Below are 20,795 nucleotides of genomic sequence, written 5' to 3'. Positions count from 1 at the left end.
ATATGCTTTGAATTTTCCAAAGAACGTCCTCATGAGCCTGAAGCAGTGATGGGGAAACCCACAGAGAGCTCAGAAGGAGCCCCCAAACACCACTGAGTCCCACCTACTACTCCTTGCAACATCATTCTTTACACAGGTACAGCTCACTCGAACCTTGTGAACTGATGTCAGACCCCAGGGGAACTGGCATGTTTGTGCTCACTTCGAGGGAAGCACGGGATCATCCCTGATGATCCAGTGGGTAGGACTCTGCTCTTTCACTGCCGTGTCCCTGGGTTCAGTTCCCGGTTGGGGAACTAAGATTCCACAAGCCGCGTGAACCCAGGCCTGCCAAGCCCAACTCCTGCCCCTTTGCCCCTGTGGTGCAGTCACGCACGAGTGTAGGGAGGCTGGGCCTGGTCTCCAGCAGAGAGGACAGCTGGACGAATGCCTTTAGGACTAACAACCACCCAGAGCCTCATGGTCTACAGGGTGACGTCAAACAAAGCCCATTCTTTCATTTGATCCTCACAAGGGAGGTAGCTGCGGCTGACCCCACCGTCCCCTGGCCAAGGCTTGCTACAAGGGAGCCCACGCCATCTGGCATGCCACCTCCGGGGTGTCCTCCAAGATAAGCGTCCCCAATCCTGTACCTGTACCCCTTCCCCTCACAGCCTTAGAACTTTGAGACAATGGGACAGAACTCTTAAAACTGGGCTGTTCAGGCTTTGTGGAGTGGCGTCTGGGTGGAACCACAGACATTCTGTGGATTCCAGGACCAGCTCACAAAGGGCAGAGTGGAGTTGGGCACCATGTCCGAGGCGTGAGTGAAGGAGGGGAGGACAAAGGGCATGGCGCCTCCCCGGTCCTTGGGCCGGGCCGCTGGGGACGGGTTGGTGGGAGAGGGGCTTCTGAGGGCTGGCCCCACCTGGACCCCGGACACACACAGCCACCCTGGCCGCTCCTGCCTGCGCTCAAGTTTCCCTCAGGCTATTGATTCCAGAACAGTCCTTCCGCACAGTACCTTTCTCTACAGCTCGCCCTCACCCCCGCTTCCAGCCCACCATCCTAGACCATTGCAGCATCGCCGGGTGTCCCTCCAGCCTGGAGGGACCAGCCACAGGCTCTGAGAGGCCCCTCCCTTGGCAGGTGCCCATTCGTCACCCTCCTTGTTCCCCCATCAGTGGGCTCCAGCCCCAGGAGCCCCAGTCCCTCGGCTTCTCTAAGCCTCAGGGGGTCTCCCTGGGGCCACCATCTCAGCTTCCTGAAGTCCTCTCCCTTCCTGGAACTCCACCTCCGGGCCATGAATCTCCTTAGCATCACATCTTCTGGGACCTTGAGTAAGGTCTTCAGGCGCCTCAGGGAAGCTCCCCCCACCCCACCCCGCCCTTGCTCTTCTCAGGCTCCGGGCATCCCCTCCTCAGCCCCCTTCCCCACTCCTCAGAGGCTCAGGGTGCCCCCTGCTGCCCCCCACCCACTCCTCTGAGGCTCAGGGTGCCCCCTGCTGCCCCCCACCCACTCCTCTGAGGCTCAGGGCGCCCCCTGCCGCCCCCTCCTCCCAGAGCTTACCAGCGCCTCTGGGACTCCTCCCACCTGATCTTGGAAGAGCTGCTGGACCAGGAGCCGCTGCTGGGGGAAGCCGTTTCCGAGCGCGAGCGGCAGTCCTTCCAGTACCGGCTCTCCTCGCTCTATCTGTACTACTTGGGGCTGCTGCGCCGCTTCGACACCCTCTACGACCAGATGGTGCAGCCGCAGAAGCGGCGGCTGCTGCGGCGGCTGCTGGACAGCGTGGCCTGCCGCGTGCTGGAGCTCAAAGACGATCTGGTTCGCGCCGACCTGTGTGAGACCCACTGCCTGGACCAAGTGCTGCAGGACTTAAAGCTCACCCCGGTGCGCGGGCTGCTCAAGCACCGCACCCACCCCAGCTCGGGGGGCGGGGAGCTGGAGGGGGGCTAGCCTTGATCTCCCCCTCCTTGTGGAAGCAAACCAAGCCCCAGCCCCAGCTTGGAGTAGGGGTGGCCTTGACTTTCCTCGGACACCCCAGGCCCTGGAACGTCATCTGCAAGGGAAGGCAGGCAGGGCAGATAGGACGATGGGGTTTGGAAAGTTCACGCACCTTAGGAGGTGCGACTTCCCTGGTCGTCTAGCGGTTGAGTCTGCCTGCCAGTGCAAGGGACGCGGGTTCAATCCCTGCTCTGGGAAGATCCCACACGCCATGTGGCAGCTGAGCCCATGAGCCACAACGACTGAGCCTAGAGCCTGAGCTCCCCAAGAGAAGGCGCCGCAATGAGAAGCCTGTGCACCCCCAACTAGAGAGTAGCCCCCACTTGCAGCAACTAGAGAAAGCCTGTGTGCAGCAACAAAGCCCTAGCACAGCCAAAAATAAATAAATAAATCTTAAAAAAAAAAAAAAAAAAAGTAGTGAAGGGTGGCTGGGGAGTCAGGCTGGAAGTTCTGTTTGGCTAGGAGGATCCACGAACCCCATTGCAGGGGATTGCTGGAAAGGGTCCCCTGGAGGCTTGTTCCTCAAAGTGTGGTTCGCGGACCAGCAGCGTCAGCATCGCCGAGGAGCTTTTTAGAGATGCAGAATCTCTGGCTGCACCCCAGACCACTACTCTGCCCCTGCATTTTCACAAGACCCTCAGTGGATATCTGTGCATCAGCAAGTCCCAGAGCATAGCGCTTCGGCACTGGCCTCCAGCCCGTCCCAAGGTCAGGGCTCCCTGTTCCACGTCTAAGGAGGACTCAAAGTTTCCCCAACTAGCTGCCTGAGACCCATCTGTGGACTTGAAAAAACAGACATTCTCCAGGCCCTGCCATTCTGATGTGGTTGTCCGGGGAGGGCCTAGGAGCCTCCATTTTAAAAGCTTGGGTCCCAGTTGACTCATATGTACAGCTAGGACTGGGACCACTGCCCATTACCTACCATGACCCTTCAGAATTCAACTCTGGGCACATGACAAGGTCAAAGGAAGAGGGGAATGACTCTTGGGGCGATCTGCCCAAAATCTGTACATTTCCCACCCCGCAGCTCTAGGATGGAGGAAGCCAGCCCCAGGGGTGTGTATGCAGCTGAAAGCGGTAATGGGTTGGACAGAGGGTCTGGAGGTTTATTCCCAACTCTCCTTCTCCTGTGTTGCCCCACAGGCAGACCTGGAGGTTCCGATTCCCAAGTATTTTGAGCTGGAGCGGTCCAGCATCCTGAAGGAGCGGGAACACGTGCTGACGGAGCTGCTGTCCAGACTGAAGCCAGAGATCTCAGAGGGGGTGAGTCACGGAGACACCCCCTGCCCTGGAACAGAGCTCCCCGCTTCAGGACGTGGAGGTCCTGTCCTGCCCTTCACCACCTCAGAGAGCGCTCTGGGTAGTCCTGGCCCCCTCACTGCTGCGCTATGCTCCTCGTAACCTTCCCACACCAAGGCAGAGACACACGACTTGGGCACCTCACTGCCCTGGGACATGCCCCCAGCATGTCTTGAGGGGACTGATCTCCCAACTGGAGACGGCAACCCTCCCTCGTTTCCTCCTCCTTTGCTCCTGCTGTGGCCAGAGCTTTCCAATATTAAGCCGGACTGAGGCCATAATGCTACTGCAAAAGGCCGAGCGGGCCAGGCAAGGCAGGCTCCGGGCCACTTTCATGCGGGAGATTCGGAAAGAGGAGGAGCGAGACCGGAAGATTTGGGAGGAAGGTCGGTTCAAGTTCAGTCAGGATGAAGCAGCCATCACCATACAGAAGGTAAAACCCCCCACCCCCCAACACCAGGCACCCTGGAGGAAAGTCACCTACTCCAGGAAGCCTGCCTGGCTCAGCAATTGAAGACAGAAATACAGGCACTTGGATTCTGCTGCCCCACAACTAGATGTTAAGCTAGGGAACTTCATCGGTAATAAATATGTATCTTATTTATTATTTGTTCTCCATCTTCCCCAAAAGACTTGAAGTGGGACGCCATAAAAGCCCCCCAAATAGAAGGATCATTAAAATCAAAGGAGAAAGGGAATTCTCTGGCAGTCCGGGGGTGAGGGTGCCTCATTCTCACTGCCAAGGACCTGAGTTCGATCCCTGTTCAGGGAACTAAAATTCCACAAGCCACATGGTGCGGCCAAAAATTTTAAAAATAACAATAATAAATAAAAATTTTAAATTAGGGGAGAAAGATCCATAATACAGCAGCAGAACAGAGTAGACGATCATTCCCAAAACTTGTAAGACGGTGAAAAATGAGTCACAAAAACTCTTCCGGCCTACTATATCCTTCTGCTTTTCTGTCTGTTCATTTTATGAATTTTTGAGAGTTTGATGTTGAAAGTGAGTGAAATGAAGTTGCTCAGTTGTGTCTGACTCTTTGCAACCTCATGGACTATAGCCCACCAGGCCTCTGTCCATGGAATCTTTCAGGCAAGGATACTGGAGTGGGTTGCCATTTCCTTCTCCAGGGGATGTTCCCGACCCAGGGATCGAACTTGGGTCTCCTACACTGCAGGCAGACACTTTACCGTCTGAGCCACCAGGGAAGCTCCAGCTAAATATATTAGTTTAGCTACTGAAAAAAAGTAGTTGTAATATGCAGTGGAACCGTATGTAACTCTTCTGTATTTCCCAAGTCTCCTGTAAATGTTATCATTCTGTCATAACTGAAAAAATAAAAAAGAAAGGCAAAGAAATGAGTCGCTGAATTGTAGCCTGAGCCTCCAGGTAGCTGAGGCAAAAGGAAGCATGATGAAGGATATGGAGTCTGAGAACTGATGACTCCAGGTGTCTTCGGGGTCTGGGCCCCCTGAGGTCACCCTTTCATCACAGCCCCTCCCACCTCCCTACAGAACACCCAGCTCCATCTCTAGATCCCCCCTGTGCCGGCCCGCTGTCCTGGCGGGCATGCCTCTCCTGTCTCCTGGCAGCCCTGCAGATCTCCCGCTAGGTGCGCTAAGTCGACTCACAGAGGGGCAGTGTTTACCAGCTTGATAAGATGGGAGGCGCCCTAGAGAACGCCAGGGCAGGAAGGCCCAGGACTGCTCCTCTCCCGTCTTCTATCAAGTCTCAGAGCCTCCAAAACTTCTGTTTCCCAGCCCAATACAGGAGACTTAGGACTTCTTCCCCAAAATCCAGAGCAAACCAGCCAACTAACAGACAGCAGCCTTGAGAACAGACGTCCTCTCCAACCGAGATAGATTTTCAGATTGCAAATCAGGGGACTTGGGCTGGGGTGCTGTGCATTCTGTACCCAGGTCTGGCTGCCCCACGGGTGAACAAGGGGTCCTCATCCTCGGGGCTCGATAAAACAAGCCTTTGGAGAAGGAGGGTCAGCCCCAAAGCTGGAGCATCCTCCCCCAACCCGAAAGTCAAATCTCGTCCTTTCGTCCCTGTCTCCAGACCTCAAGGGTATGCCAACACTGCGTCCCAGGTCCTGGGTTCCCCACTCATCAGAGGGGGAGATTGTGTGAGGCCCTCAGTTATCAGGGGTCTTTCCTGTGCTTGTCACGGGAGCAGGAGGACAAAGCCTGGCCAGGAGCCTGGACAGAGCCTGCCCACTGAGGCTCTGTCCCAGTCAAACTGCCGGGTGAGGCACTGGCCCTGCCTCCCTCTATTCTCCCCAGGGCACCGGGTTGTCCACGGGCCCAAGAGTAGCCGGGAGAGGAGCCCTGGGTGAGGAGTCAGGAAACCGGGCCTTGGTCTCGACTCTGCGCCGAACGGCCCTGGGACCTGGGAAAGGCCATGTCCCATCTCTGGCCTCAGTTTCCTTGTAACATGTAGGGATTAATTAGGGGAGCTGCATGGTCTTAACAGCACCCAGGTCTATGGGCCTGGGTGGAAGCAAGCATTTACTCCAGATGCTGCAAGTATGCTGAGAAGTGAGAGCGGGGAGGGCTTCTCAGAGGAGGTGGAGTCTGAGCTCTGATTTGTGCCTCAAAAGATACAGCAGGTTAGGGACTTCCCTAGTGGTCTGTTGGCTAAGACTCTGCACTCCCAATGCAAGAGGCCCAGGTTCGATTCTCGGTTGGGAAACTAGATCCCACATGCTGCAGCTAAGAGTTCACCTGCCGCAACTAAGAACAGAAATATTTTTAAAGGCAGGTTAGAAGGTGGAGATGAGACAGAGGGGATTCCTGGGGGGCTCCGAGAGTGCCGGGAGTCTGGGTGCAGACCGGCCCCACCCTGTCTGGGCTATCTCTGCTCAAGGGTCAGTGGCCAGTGAGCTGTATCCTAGAGGTGCCCTCCCCAGAGCTCTGCCCACTGCCCTGCATCCCAGCAGAAAGTCAGTGTGGGGAGTGTCTGGGCCCATGTGTCCCCCCCAGGTGTGGAAGGGTTACCTGCAGAGGAAACGCACTCAGCAGGACCGGCGAACCGAGATGGAGTTCATCGGCATGGTGAGCGTCCTGCCCCCAGCCCTGTGCACACCTCCCTCCACTGAGGACTGGGGGAGGAGGGTCTGGGGACCCTGGTGGAAGGTCACCACAAAGCCACTGCCAAGCCACGTCCCTTCCTGCTCCCCCCCCACCAGAGCCCTTTGGAAGGAAGTCATACATGGGGTGGGGTGAGGGACAGTGGCTCAGAGCATCCTGTCCCCTGGCCCGGCCACGATGGAGCTGGCAGGAGAGGCTGCAGGGAGTGGGCCCCGCAGTGGCACAAGGCCAGTTCCCAGGGCCAGTGGGTTTCCTGCAGCCTCTGGGAGAAGCACGTGGGGGACCCAGTTGCGATGAGGACACACCCCCTTCACCCCAGAGCCTTTTGCGGGGGGCACAGGCTCCCCACTTGCTCTGAGATCCCCGACTCTCTCCTCTCCTCTGCCCTGCAGGCAGAATGGCTAAGTGTGAGCTAGGTGACTGGGGCATGAATGTGCCCATGGAGGGTGGGGGTGGGGAGCATGGGCGGCCAGGGGTGAGGGTGCAGGCGGGGAAGACAGACCCGAGTCCTGTACTCTGTGGTGATCGGCCCCCAGCTGGGCTCTGCTGACTTAGGAGAGGAAGCCATCACAGGGGTGAGGTTCTGCGATCCCTGGGAGGGCGCTGGGCCCCGGGGCAGAGCCACAAAAGCCTGGCCTATAAGGGGAGATTGAAGGAGGGACTGGGAGGGGGTGCTGGGGTTGGGGACAGAAGAATCGGAGGCCAGGGCTGGGATGGCCACTCCAAGGAGGCTGGGGGCTTCAGAAGGATGGAAGGACCGGGTGGCCCACGTGGGAGCGGAGGTCGGAGCTTGCTGATGACCGGGGCAGCCGGACCCCAGGAGGCCAGGGCTGGGTCGTGTCTTGGTGGGGTGGGGGGGCAGGGGGCCATGGCATGACTGGTGGGTGAGGAATGAGCCCAGCCGCCTGGGCCCATCAACAGTGTGAGCTCAGCGTTTTCAGTAATTGTCTCTGTGCAGAGTGATATTTAAAATACATTTGGGAGCCAATGAGGCGGGAAAGTGGCTGCGGAGCGGCTGCCAACATGGGCGCTGGGCGTGGGGGTGGGGCTGGGGCTGGGGCTGGAGGCTGGGGTGGGGGCCGCGGGTGCTGGGGGAGCGGGCGGGGGTGGGGGGGCCAGCTCGGATGCATCTAGCAAACTCATTATCAGAGTAATTTACACAGACGAGTTTCAGGCTGCAAACACAATTTCTTCTGATGCAGGCAAGCCCTGCTGTTCCGCGTGGGTGTGTGCGCACACGGGGCTCTGTGCGGGGATGGGGAGTGCTGGGGCACCCCACTCCCACCCCTGAGCCCCTCGCCTCCCCGTCCACGTCCCCAGCTCCCCTCAGCCAGCCCGGCGGAGCCCGTGGGCACCTGGTCCCAGGCCAGCCTCGGGGCAGATGTGCGCAGGCTTCGGCAGGCAGAGAAGGAGGAGGAGTTCCAGCTGGCCGTGGTGAAGGCCCACGACCACCTCAGGGAGGTGGAGGGGCCCGACATGAAGGAGAAGATGAAGGAGCAGATCCGACAGTGGTTCATCGAGTGCCAGTCAGTGTCCCCGGCCTCCGCGGACCCGCCCCTCCCCCGCCGTGAACCCCCTCTTGCCTTTCTCAGCCCACCCCAGCTTACCCCCCAACCCCTGACACGCTGCTGACACACTGGGTGTAACTCGGGGCCCCCAGCCTGCAGAAACAGCACCACGCGTGACTTCCTGCTTCGCCAGATGGCAGAGAAAACACCAGAATAAGATGGGAAAGTGTCCAGGGACACCCCCTCACTGGTCTCCCTACTCTGTCCTGTAACAATCCACTCCCTCCCCCCTCCCTGTCTGCCTTGTCCTTTGTCTTTCTCCATCGTCCATCCAGCCAGCCAGCCAGCCAGCCACCCATCCGTCCATCCACCCATCTGTCCATCCACCCACCCATCTGTCTACCTATCCATCATCCATTTATCCTTCTGTTCCTCCGCCCATCTGTACATCCATCCATGCATCCATCCACTCATCTGTCCATCCGTCCATGCATCCAGCCAGCCACCCATCTGTCCACCCATCCATCATCCATTTATCCTTCTGTTCCTCCACCCATCTGTCCATCCACCCACCCATCCACCCATCTGTCCATCCACCCACCCATCTGTCTACCTATCCATCATCCATTTATCCTTCTGTTCCTCCGCCCATCTGTACATCCATCCATGCATCCATCCACTCATCTGTCCATCCGTCCATGCATCCAGCCAGCCACCCATCTGTCCACCCATCCATCATCCATTTATCCTTCTGTTCCTCCACCCATCTGTCCATCCACCCACCCATTCACCCATCTGTCTATCCGTCCACCCCTCTGTCCATCCACCCATCTGTGCATCCACCCACCCATCTGTCCACCCATCCATCATCCATTTATCCTTCTGTTCCTCCACCCATCTGTCCATCCACCCACCCATCCACCCATCTGTCTATCCGTCCACCCCTCTGTCCATCCACCCATCTGTGCATCCACCCACCCATCTGTCCACCCATCTATCATCCATTTATCCTTCTGTTCCTCCGCCCATCTGTCCATCCATCCATGCATCCATCCACCCATCCACTTTTCCGTCCACTCATCTAGCCACCCATTCTTCCATCCATCCATCTCTCTGACCATCTTATGTCCATTTAGTGCCCTCACCGGCCGATTCCCTGATTATCCAGATGAGTCTTTAGGTGGATCCTCCCTGATCTTTGCAGACAAGACTCCAGAACAGGTACCCCAGAGGTGGGAATAGAGGCGTTTCTGTGTTAGGTGGAATCTGAGGTTAGAGAGAGTAACCTGAGTGTCAGCTGAGCGTGGTGGGGGCTGGGGGAGAGGATGCAGATGTGGTGGAGGAAGGGGTCCCCGGAAGGAGCTGGAGAAGGCCCCCTGGGTCAGAGAGAGGTGACGTGTGTGATGAGAGCACTGTGACTCCATCTCCCCACTTCCATGGAGACCCCCGGGGAGAGCAGCAGCTCTGAGCAAGCACCCACCCACTCAGTTGAGCCCCTTTCTTCCTGGACCCTCGATGCCTGGGTCGCACCAGTGACGCGAGGCCTTGGGAATCCTGGGTCCACCCCTAGCTCAGGCCCTGGGATTCTCTGGTTCGTATCAACCCGCTTGGTCTTCTCCAAAGCATCTTTCTGTGCCTGTCACAGGTGAGGATGGAACTGGAGGTGCAAGTCCAGGAGAACAAAAAAAAGGAGCAAGAGAAAAGTAAGGAGAAAGAAAAGGAGGAAAAAGAGAAAAAGAAGAAGGGAGAAAAGACCAAGAAGGGAGTAAGGCACCGCCTGGAGCCACGGACCAAGGGGGCAGGGGCACGGAGTCTCAGAGACTGCCTGGCGGGAGGCGGGTCTGGGAGCATCAGGCCCAGATGCGCGGAGGTGATTCGTGGAGGTGAGGGCTCTGAGTGGAGGATGTCTCTGTTCCAGGAAGCAGACACGATGCTTAGAGCACTGCCTTCCAAATCCATCCCTGCAATTAACGCTGGCCACAAGGAGTACATGAGTGAGAGCAGAGGGGCGGTCAGGCCTGTGGGGTCTTGGGGTGACCTTGGTCCCTGGGAGAGTGAGCCCGTGCCACATGTAGGGGGCATGGGGACATGGGGGTGATGGCTGAAGGGAGAAAGCCAAAGAGGAGAGGGGCGTGAGGTGTGCTCACTGGGCTGTGGGTCTGAATCCTGTGGCCACAGGCCTTGGGATCAGGCCTGGATCTGCAGTCTGGCTGGAAGTGCCAGGCAGCTCAGTGAGAGGAGAGCTGGGCCAGCATGCATGCGTGCACCTGTGAGCTTCTGTGTGCACATGAGCGTGAGTGTGTGTGTACATCTGGATCCTGGACATACGCCCCTGCACCAGCAGATCTGTGGAAGAACCGGTTTGACAGCCTCTTTCCCAGCCAGAGTTTTGACTCTGAGACCCTCAAGATGGAAGAGAGGAAAGAGGTGGAACAGGAGATCCGGATACAGGCGAGCATCCCTGCGGGGCCTCCAAGGATCAGACTCCATCCTTGCTGCCCACCAGCCCCTGGCCTGCCAGCCTCTGCAGCACCCTGCCTCTAGGCACCGCCTGCCTGGTGTAGTCCCGTTCCCATCTGGGGGCATCTTGGTCCCCGGGGTCCTCTGACACAGCCCTGAGGGCGGGGGACACAAGGGGCTCTATGCCGGGCACATACCCACCGTCCTCTGCCCACTCTGTGCTGCCCACCTTGGGAGCATTGGATCACACAATCTTTCCAACAACATGTGAGGCAGGCGCCTTAATTTTCTTGACATCACATGTGAGGAACCTGAGGCTGAGAGGTCACGAAATTCCTCAAGGTCACGCAGACTATTTAATTTATTTGGCAGCATTGGATCTTAGTTGCAGCCCTTGAGACGTTTTGTTGCAGCACGCGGACTCTCTAGTTGTGGATGGGGGGTCACTAGTTGTGGGGCACAGCTTAGTTGCTCCGTGGCATGCGTGATCTTCGTTCTCTGATCAGGGATTGAACCTGCATCCCCTGCATTGCAAGACAGATTCTTAGCCATGGGGCCAGCAGGAAAGTCCCCCATGCAGACTTTAAACAGTGGATCTGGGGTTTGAGCTAAAGGCAAGGGAGAAAACAAGATACCCATTTGAATGCAGAGTTCCAGAGAATAGCAAGGAAAGATAAGAAAACCTTCCTCAGTGAACAATGCAAATAAATACAGGAAAACAATAGAATGGGAAAGACTAGAGATCTCTTCAAGAAAATTAGAGATACCAAGGGAACATTTCATGCAGAGATGGGCACAATAAAGAATAGAAATGGTATGGATGTAACAGAAGCAGAAGAGATTAAGAAGAGGTGGCAAGAATACACAGAAAAACTATACAAAAAAGATTTTCATGACCCAGATAACCACAATGGTGTGATCACTCACCTAGAGCCAGACATCCTGGAATGTGAAGTCAAGTGGGCCTTAGGAAGCATCACTACGAACAAAGCTAGTGGAGGTGATGGAATTCCAGTTGAGCTACTTCAAATCCTGAAAGATGATGCTGTGAAAGTGCTGCACTGAATATGCCTGCAAATTTGGAAAACTCAGCAGTGGCCACAGGACTGAAAAAGGTCAGTTTTCATTCAATCCCAAAGAAAGGCAATGCCAAAGAATGCTCAAACTACCACACAATTGCACTCATCTCACACACTAGCAAAGTAATGCTCAAAATTCTCCAAGCCAAGCCTCAACAGTATGTGAACTATGAACTTCTAGATGTTCAAGCTGGATTTAGAAAAGGCAGAGGAATCAGAGATCAAATTGCCAATATCCATTTGATCATTGAAAAAGCAAGAGTTCCAGAAAAACATCTATTTCTACTTTATTGACTATGCCAAAGCCTTTGACTGTGTGGATCACAACAAACTGTGGAAAATTCTGAAAGAGATGGGAATACCAGACCACCTTACCTGACTCCTGAGAAATCTGTATGCAGGTCAAGAGGCAACAGTTAGAACTGGACATGGAAGAACAGACCTGTTCCAAATAGGGAAAGAAGTACGTCAAGGCTGTATATTGTCATGCTGGTTATTTAACTCACATGCAGAGTACATCATGAGAAATGTCAGAGTGGATGAAGCACAAGCTGAAATCAAGATTGCCGGGAGAAATATCAATAACCTCAGATATGCAGATGACCCCACCCTTATGGCAGAAAGTGAAGAAGAACTAAGAGCTTCTTGATGAAAGTGAAAGAGGAGAGTGAAAAAGTTGGCTTATAACTCAATGTTCAGAAAACGGAGATAACGGCATCTGATCCCATCACTTCATGCAAATAACTGGGGAAACAATGGAAACAGTGAGAGACTTTATTTTCTTGGGCTCCAGAATCACTGCAGATGGTGACCTAAGCCATGAAATTAGAAGACGCTCACTCCTTTGAAGGAAAGTTATGACCAACCTAGACAGCATATTCAAAAGCAGAGACACTACTTTGCCAACAAAAGTCCATCTAGTCAAGGCTATGGTTTTTCCAGTGGTCATGTATGGATGTGAGAGTTGGACTAAAAGAAAGCTGAGTGCCAAAGAATTGATGCTTTTGAACTGTGGTATTGGAGAAGACTCTTGAGAGTCCCTTGGACTGCAACGAGATCCAGCCAGTCCATCCTAAAGGAGATCAGTCCTGGGTGTTCATTGGAAGGACCGATGCTAAAGCTGACGCTCCAATACTTTGGCCACCTGATGTGAAGGACTGACTCATTGGAAAAACCCTTGATGCTGGGGAAGATTGAAAGTGGGAGAAGGGGATGACAGAGGATGAGATGATTGGATGGCGTCACTGACTCGAAGGACATGAGTTTGAGTAAGCTCTGGGAGCTGGTGATGGACAGGAAGGTGCCGGGGTCCAGCCCCGGTAGATCCAGGGTAATTCTAAGCGGGGACGGTGTGGCGAGAGAGATATATAGATTTCGAGAGAGATAAGGAAAGAGTTTGCAGTTAAGAAAATAGAGGAGAGAAAGAGGCTGTATTCATTGGTTTACATAGAAAGCCAATGAAGCCTCAGATAAAAGACTTACACCGTCTACATAAGGCCTCAGGCGCCCGCTTGAATAGCAGAGGGTGCCCCGCCTTGGGCTCCCTCTCACGTGGGTCTTAGAAGCCCACACAAATAGGTAGACAGGATGAGCCTCTATGCTCCAGAGGGGAATCAGCCAGAAAATAGAGTAAGAAAGAAAAGAAGACACGGGGGAAGCCAGATTTCTGAGAAACTGGTTCGTCCTTTATTTTCCAGGAAAGCTTTTATACTTTTTTTTTTTTGTACATAGAGATCAATGGATAATACAAAATCATGCAAGGGCAGCAGCCCTGACCTTTATCGAGACCAGGCTTTCTCTCTGCATACCTAGCTGTATACACAGGTCTTGGGTGATTTACATCATCTTCTGGCCGGGAGGCCTATTAGCATTTTATGGCCCTTTTCTGATAAGGGTCCGTCAACCAGAAAACTTATTTGCCCTAAAAGTGTTGTTCTTACTAAAGTCAGGTGCCACTCTCAGAAAGCACTAATTAAGGCTACATTCTTACATAGCAAGGACACAACAATTTATAACAAGGAAAGAGGAGTACTGTGATTTATAACAAAGAGAAAATTCATTAACTCAAAAGTCTAGTATTGCTAACATCAAAACTACTATATTCCTATTTCTGCATCCCAATTACATTGATTAATATCCTCCAGGGGCCTAAAAGATAAAGGATATGGAGGCCTGGTGGCAGTCATTAACACAACAATGAAAACCTTTCACCAATATAATTCTTAGCTCTTTGAAAAAGGCTCTGTATCTTTAAAATGTTTTAAGCTTCGTGCCTCTCGGGGTTGGGGGGCTATAAACAATCACATGCGTAGTTGTAAAAGTCTGGGTAAACCTGTCAGGAAAGTTAGAGAGCCATCAGAGGGGTTTGAGCTGAGACACTCCTTTTGTATGCAGGAGACTGTTAACTGGAGCTCTAAGTTAACTTTTTCCAGAGAAAGGTGGTGGGGGATAGCCCACTGTTAATGTCAGAAGAATAGGTGGAAACATAATGCAGTAAGGTAGGCAGACTCTGGTTTTGGGGGTAGATGCTCGAGAATCTCCAAGGGGAACCCTGAGGCTTGATCCCGCCTTTGCGTATGTCAAGCCTCCTTCCTCATAACCTTTGCCATGGGCGGGATTCTTCACGCTGGCTCCCGGCAGGAAGGCTTGGTGTGCTGCAGTCCATAGGGCCACAAAGAACTGGACATAACTGAACTGAACTGAACTGAACTGAACTGGGGCTTGAACTGAAAGCTGACTGGCTCCATCCTCAGAGCTTCTGCCCACATGAATGCCAGGCTCAAGCATGAGCGAGATATGGATCAGGGTTGGGACATTCCGAAAGAACCCTCCACCCCCACCAGCTGCCATCACTGGGCTGGGCTGGATCTTCCCTGAGGGTCCCCCGACCCCGACTTCATCCTCAGCCTCCTACCTGTCCTCCCCAAGCCCTGGTCACCCCATCACACCCCCTGCCGGCCCCCAGGTGGATGATCTGATGCGTCAGGAGCTGAAGAACCTGAGGTTGGCTGTGGACAGGGAGGAGACGAGACCTGTGAAGCCTCCGAAGGCAAGACGAGGGGCTGGGGCTGGAACAAGGCAGGGCGCTCGGGCGGGGGAGGCAAGGAAGAGAAGACCACTGCCTGTGTTTGCTTTCTACCAGAAGAAGGCAGGCAAGAAACCCGGGAAGAAGAAGAAGGAAAAAGACTTGACCCCAGACAGGTAGCAGAGCCCACACTTTCCTGGGGGTGGTGGAGTGAGACCTCGTCCAGGACAGATCAGACTTCAGGGCCTGGTTCTGTAGCTGTGTGACCTGGGGGAAGTCACTTAACCTCTCTGAGCCCCCGTCCTCAGTAACCCGAGTCCCTGCCCCGCCAAACTCACGGGAGAGCCGTGAGGATGAACTCAAGCACAAGAAAGTGCTTTGAAAGTGGAGATTCAGGATGAGCTGTGAGTGGGGCATTGTTCCAAATGCTCCCTGCTTCCTGTGTCTCCTTCCTTTCCCACTCCCCCACCACCCTTGGGCATCCCACTCTGGGGCATCAGGGCCTTGCCAGTGGCCCCTTTCTACTCCTCTGGTGATGTGAGCACACTGGGGCCAGCTGCGTTCCTGGCCAGCCCCGCCCCCAGCCTCCCGATAGCGTGTACATCTTCCACGTGGTTTCTAGGAAGGGGCTGTGTGTCATGTTGGGTCTCAGAGGGTGCTGGTCCTTCTCACACACCACTCAAACCCCAGGGCACCCAGCTGGGGCACATTACCGTCTGGGCCAGTGGGCCAGCGTCGTGCCTTCCGATGCTGTCTGACCGCAGGAAGGTGGACAGGGTACCCCTGGCGAGTCCCCCTTGCTCCTGCCTGCAGCACCCCCACCAATCTGTGTCCCTTTACTTTTGTCCTGGGTGCCCCCCTGCGCCATCTTCTGCCAGGCCTATGGACTCCCTGTTTGAAGAGCTCATCGTCTTAGGCCTTCTAAAGAAGAGCGAGACAGTGCCCTTGAAAGACTACATTGGTGAGACCTCCCCGCAGCGCCTGCTCCAGGGCTGGACCAAGGAGCAGTTCCCCTGGCCGTGGCCACCCCCGAAGCTGACTGCCAGCCCTGTGTGACCCCTCTCCCTGCGTGCCCTGCCCCAGCAGGTGCCGCTCACCAGCTGCGCCCTCCTCCCCACCCCAGGTGACTGCCTCTACCTTGGATCAGCCCTGAACTTGGCAAACAAGCTGCCTATGCCCTCCCTGGCTGACATCAGGCAGAACATGGCCTTGTACGGGATTCTGCGGCTCGGTGAGAGGCCTGGTGGGGAGGCAGGCCCTGGAGTGGTGGGGCTTCGGGACAGGCGGCTGAGGAGGGTGGATCCATCCACCCTCCTGACAGGCTTTGGATGCATGTCAGGCTCCCCCTGTGCCTTCCTTGGGGCCCCCCAGAGGTCACACTCTGAAGCCAGGCAGGCCCTCAACCTGCTGAGGACCCCACATTTCCAGCCCCTCCTTCAGTCCTGAGCAATCTGCCCTAGTCTATCCTATTCCCAGAAGATCAGCCCCCCACTCCCTGAAACACACCACAGGCTGAATCTTTCTGAAGGGCTTTGTCACACGCCCCTTAATTCCATCCCTTCAAAATCCAGGAATGGAAACAGGTGGGATGGAAAGAAGAAAGGGTACTGGGAGGAGGGAGGCTCTCTTCTGAACCCCGCTCTCTCCCCGCCAGTGTCCCCCTTCCCATGTAGCCCTTCAGAATTAGGCTTGCTAAACCATTAGGCTCCATCCAGGCTGCCTCTCCCGGGGGCATTGCCCAGGCCCTGGGGCAGAAGAGTGCAGCCGTGACCTGACCCTCGTCTTGCCCAGCCTGGGGCCCATGGCCTCCCCTGACTCAACGTCCCCACCCCCGGCCCCCTGCCGGCCCCTAGCCGCCCCCACTCCGTCTTCTCTCTCAGGCTCCCCAGATATACATGCCATGGCTCCCCTCATCCGCTCCATCCTCCTGGTGGGCCCCTCCGGCATGGGCAAGAAGATGCTGGTGAAGGCCGTATGCACGGAGACCGGTGCCAACCTTTTCGACCTGTCGCCGGAGAACCTGCAGGGCAAATACCCCGGCAAGACTGGCGGGCAGATGCTGGTACACGTTGTCTTTAAGGTCTGGGAATCTCCCGATGGCATCTCGAGTTCTCAGACTGAGACAACAGGGCCGGTGGGCTCGTTGGGGGGTGGGAGGGTCACCCAGCTGCGGAGTCATTTCAGGAGCTGGTGAGGTCTCCCTACCAGTCAGTCCCTGCTGGGAGTTTGTGGATTCCCAAAGCCCCAGTGATGGGGGAGGTGGGAAGGAAGTGGGAGACAGGGTAGTTTCTTCTTTTGGCAGAGATGAAGCTGAACACATAGCCCCCCGCACGACCACCATCACCCCAGGGAGGGCAGGGACTCTGGTGTGATGGGTGTTGGAAGGGCACAGAGGTGGGGCAGGCAGGATGTGTGAACGAATCCGGCCACTGACCGAGGACGGCCCTGACCCTGGGTTCAACCGGATGGGGAAGGGACCCTTCCCCAAGGACATCTAACCTCGGGCTTCTGTTCTCTGATGCATCCAGGTGGCTCGGTACCTACAGCCCTCTGTGATCTGGATTGGGAATGCGGAGAAGACTTTCTACAAGCGGGTCCCCAAAGAAGAGGAGGAGGTGGGCAGAGCCCGTGGGCAGGGCTGGCAGGCATGGGTGTGTTCACGTCACTCCAGACCTCACCCGCCACGCGGCCTCTGACGAGTCCTCCTCCTGCCTTACGTCCTTACCCTTAAAGCGGGACCGACAGCCCCTCCCGTCTGCCCCCACCCCCACCGCGGTCCTTGTAAGGCTGAGCTTTGTGAATTAGAAGCCACCATGATGTCCCTGGTCCCCACCCCACCCCTCCCTCCCCACCATCCCCGGAACAGATGGACCCGAAGCGAATAAAGAAGGACCTCACCAAGGCCCTGCGGCTGCTGAGTCCCGGGGACCGGGTGATGCTGATCGGGACCACCGACCGGCCGCAGGTGGCCGAGATGAAGGGCCTTTGCCAAACCTACGAGCGCATCCTCCTCCTGCCTCGGCCCGATTATGCCTCTCGTTATGGTGAGGCCCCTTGCGACCCCGTGGACTGCAGCCCACCAGGTTCCTCTGCCCGTGGGATTCTCCAGGCCAGGATGCTGGAGTGGGTAGCCCTGTCCTCCTGCAGGGGATCTTCCCGACCCAGGTCTTCCCTGGTGGCTCAGATGGTAAAAGAATCTGCCTGCAATGCAGGAGATGCAGGTTCTATCCCTGGGTCGGGAAGATTCCCCTGGAGAAGGGAATGGCAGCCCACTCCAGTATTCTTGCCTGGAGAATCCCATGGACAGAGAAGCCTGGCAGGCTAGTCTCCCTGGGGTCGCACAGAGTCGGATACGACGGAGTGACTAACACTTTTTCACTTTTTTCATGGTGAGGCTGGGGAATGTGGGGTCAGGTCAGAGAAGGGGTCGAAGGACTGCCCTTGCCAAAGCTCCCTGCTTCCCCTATCCGCCCCTGCTCTGAGTCCTGACCTCCACTCCAGGTGTTCTGGAAGGATGCCTAGACATGCCGCCCTGGGGCCTGGGGCCTGGTGTGCCTCTGTAGACATGGGCAGGCCGCTCAAGTCCTCGGAGTCTCACTTGCCATGTTAAGTGGGGAGGAAGATCCTTACCTCCCCGGGAGCAGGGGCGCTGCTGGACACCGGGTGGCCTTCCAAAAGCACAGAGCTCCTCTGTAGACACTGAGGCGCCCACTGCCTCTCCCTGCCCCGTGTCCCCCCACCCTCAACTGTGTGCAGTGCTCTGGAGGCATATGATTGAGGCCCAGGGAGTCCAGGGGACCCAGCACCTGGACATCAGCGCCCTGGCCAAGGTGTCCGACGGCTACACAGCTGGCTGCATCCTCCAAGCCATCCAGGCGGTGCTGACCGAGCGGCGGCTCCTGCAGCTGTCCAAGCGGCCCCTCCTGACCTCAGAGTTCCTGGGGCCCCTGGCGAAGCTGGACCCGGTGTACAGGGAGGAGGAGGAGTCTCTGAAGGTGAGGCTTTGGCGGGGGGCGGAGGGGCAGGACCAACAGCAGTGGGGGAGTCAGCCCTCTGAAGCCCCCCCAGGCCCATAGTGTACTTTGGACCCCTCCATCTGCTCCCCACGGAGCTCAGAAGAGAAGGACTCGTGGGCAGGGCCAGCTGGGCACCCGCAGCCACTGACTCTGGGGATGGCCGGGGGAGGACCAGGGGGTGCAGGGCAGGGGAGGAGACCTCTCACCCCTGACCGTGGTCCAGAGTATCTGGTGATGAGCGAGGGAAACCAGGGCTCTGGCAGGAACCCTAGGACCCCAGAGGTGAGCAGAGGACCCACGCGTGGAAGACGCAGATCTATCTGAAGGGAAGGGCGAGGTCAGCCAGCAGAGCGAAGGGTCTGACCTGTCGCCTTTACCCTTCCTGCAACCCAGGACTGGTACTTCAAGACCCCGCTGGGCAAGAAGAGGATGAAGCTTCTCAAGGACCAGGATGCTGCTGAGGAGGCCAAGCTGGCAAAGGAGAAGAAGAAGAAGTGATGCTGAGGCTGGGGTGCCTGAGATTAGGAGCAGGATGGGTGGGGCCCCATGGGCCAGGAGGGAACCGGGGCGGGGCAGAGGTATAAACGGCCAGACGGCTCGGGGACCTGCTCTCTTTGTCCATGTCCATGCTTCCCACGCCTTGCTCTGTGCCCCTGCCTGGCTCAGCCTTGCTCCACTTCGCAGCCACCCTCTCTCCACCCCCGGCCCCGCCGCTCACAAGCCAGCTCTGCTCTGGTTCCCAGACTCCTCTGACCCCGACCTGGTGTCTTCACCTGCTGTCATTTCCCCACCCTGGCTCCCCAGCCCTCCCCCTCCCTGAGTGTCCGTGTGTGCGTGCTTCGTTGTGTCCGACCCTTTGCGACCGCGTGGACTGGAGCCCGCTAGGCTCCTCTATCCACGGGATTCTCCAGGCAAGGATATACTGGAGTGGGTTGCCATTCCCTGCTGCAGGGGCATCTTCCTGACCCAGGGATTGAGCCTGCGTCTCTCCTGTCTCCCGCGCTGGCAGGCGAGCTCTTTAGTACTAGTGCCATCTGGGAGGTCAGAGGTGTTTAAGGGAGAAAAACAGGAGAAGGAGGAGAAAAAGGTCTACAGTAAGTATAGAAGAAAAAACAAAAGCTGGAGCGTGGGACCAGCGGACCCTGGCTGTAACCTGAGTGGTCTCGCATGGTCCTTTCCTGTCTCTGGGCCTCACTTGCCTTCTTCAGTGAAGTGAGAAGAGGTTGGATCTCCAAGGTCCCTTCTATTCTAGGGTTTATTTCTACAAGAGCGTCTCTGGGGCAGCAGTGGATCGGAGTAGGGGCAAGGGGAGACGGTTCTAGGGGAAAAGGCGGTAGGGAAAGGCAGGCCCCCGTGGGCAGGGTGTGGGCTGTGGGCAGACCCATCATCTTCGCTGAGGGGTCTCACCGTTCCTCTGAACGCCACCCCTCCCGTTCCCACCTGCCGGAGCTCAGCACTCCTTCCTATGACCCTCGGTGGCGGAGGTGGGGGATGAAAGGGACACGGCCTCCTGCCCTTGGTGGAAGGCCGCCCGCGGGCTTCAAGGGGGACCCTAGGGAGCTCGGGATAACCGTGCCACCGAGCTCTGGGAGCCCCAGGGTGATCGCCAAAAAAGCTGTGTAAGGATCATTTGAATAAAGGTCAAAGCGTGTGGCCCGTATCTTGAGGGCCAAGGGAGAGGAGACAGCTGGACTGGCCCGAGAGGGTCCCGTGCTGGGCAGGGGTCCCCCCGGGGGCTGGTTTCGAGTTTCCTTTCTCCCTTCTCCCCTTTTCATCTCCCCTGGGGAAGTGCTCTCTTTATCCTAAGGTACCCCCAATGGACAGAGTACTTCCTCCTTGATTGCCAGGTAGCGATGGCATGGGAGACCCCTGGGGTCACCCAGAGAGATGGGGGTCAGCGCCAAGCTGGGCTGCCTGCGGGCTGAGCCCTCTGTCCCCAGCACAGAGCACCCATGGAGGGGATTTCTCACAGAGGGGAGGTGTTCTCTGCTGTTTGCTGGAGACCCCTAGCTTGCGTTTGGGAGCGGGAAGGTACGGGGATAGTTGGTGACACTTGGAAGGCGGGGTCCCCTCTCGCCCTACCTCTGCGGTCAGAGTCTGGACTTCTGGAGGCCGGCGCCATCAAGCACAGGACAGATGAGAAAGGCTGAGAGATGGCAGCTTGGGATCAACCCCCACCCCAACGCCTGCAACACAACGTCACACCTTGGCCACATCACCCCCCTCTGGGGCTCCCTTTCCCTTCACCCAGGAAATTGCAGGTTGGACTTCACATCTGGGTGGTCCCTTCAGCCCTGCCACCTGTCCAGCTCTGCGGGGGGAAGCT

General features: G+C 56.6%; 1 protein-coding gene across 1 annotated transcript; it reads left to right on the top strand.

Moving 5' to 3' along the window:
* Positions 1-791: 791 nt before the first annotated feature.
* On the top strand, positions 792-18,967 carry IQCA1L (IQ motif containing with AAA domain 1 like). The gene is made up of 19 exons (XM_052638435.1): positions 792-802; positions 1,542-1,869; positions 3,127-3,246; positions 3,530-3,715; positions 6,274-6,345; positions 7,702-7,907; positions 9,026-9,110; positions 9,535-9,654; positions 9,808-9,883; positions 10,234-10,340; positions 14,394-14,477; positions 14,571-14,629; positions 15,332-15,414; positions 15,577-15,684; positions 16,334-16,533; positions 16,982-17,068; positions 17,320-17,497; positions 18,210-18,448; positions 18,863-18,967. Exons 1-19 carry the CDS (start codon positions 792-794, stop codon positions 18,965-18,967), a joined length of 2,454 nt encoding a protein of 817 aa, XP_052494395.1.
* The last annotated feature ends 1,828 nt before the right edge of the window (positions 18,968-20,795 follow it).

This window comes from Budorcas taxicolor, chromosome 4 (assembly GCF_023091745.1).
Source record: "Budorcas taxicolor isolate Tak-1 chromosome 4, Takin1.1, whole genome shotgun sequence".
NCBI lineage: Eukaryota > Metazoa > Chordata > Mammalia > Artiodactyla > Bovidae > Budorcas > Budorcas taxicolor.
This window is presented reverse-complemented; position numbering and strand designations above follow the sequence as displayed.

Bases quoted from the DNA above. Each gene is read 5' to 3' on its own strand.
- IQCA1L (XM_052638435.1), top strand. The intron at 14,630-15,331 runs GTAGCAGAGCCC...ATCTTCTGCCAG, and splicing joins AAAGACTTGACCCCAGACAG to GCCTATGGACTCCCTGTTTG. The intron at 18,449-18,862 runs GTGAGGCTTTGG...CCTGCAACCCAG, and splicing joins AGGAGGAGGAGTCTCTGAAG to GACTGGTACTTCAAGACCCC.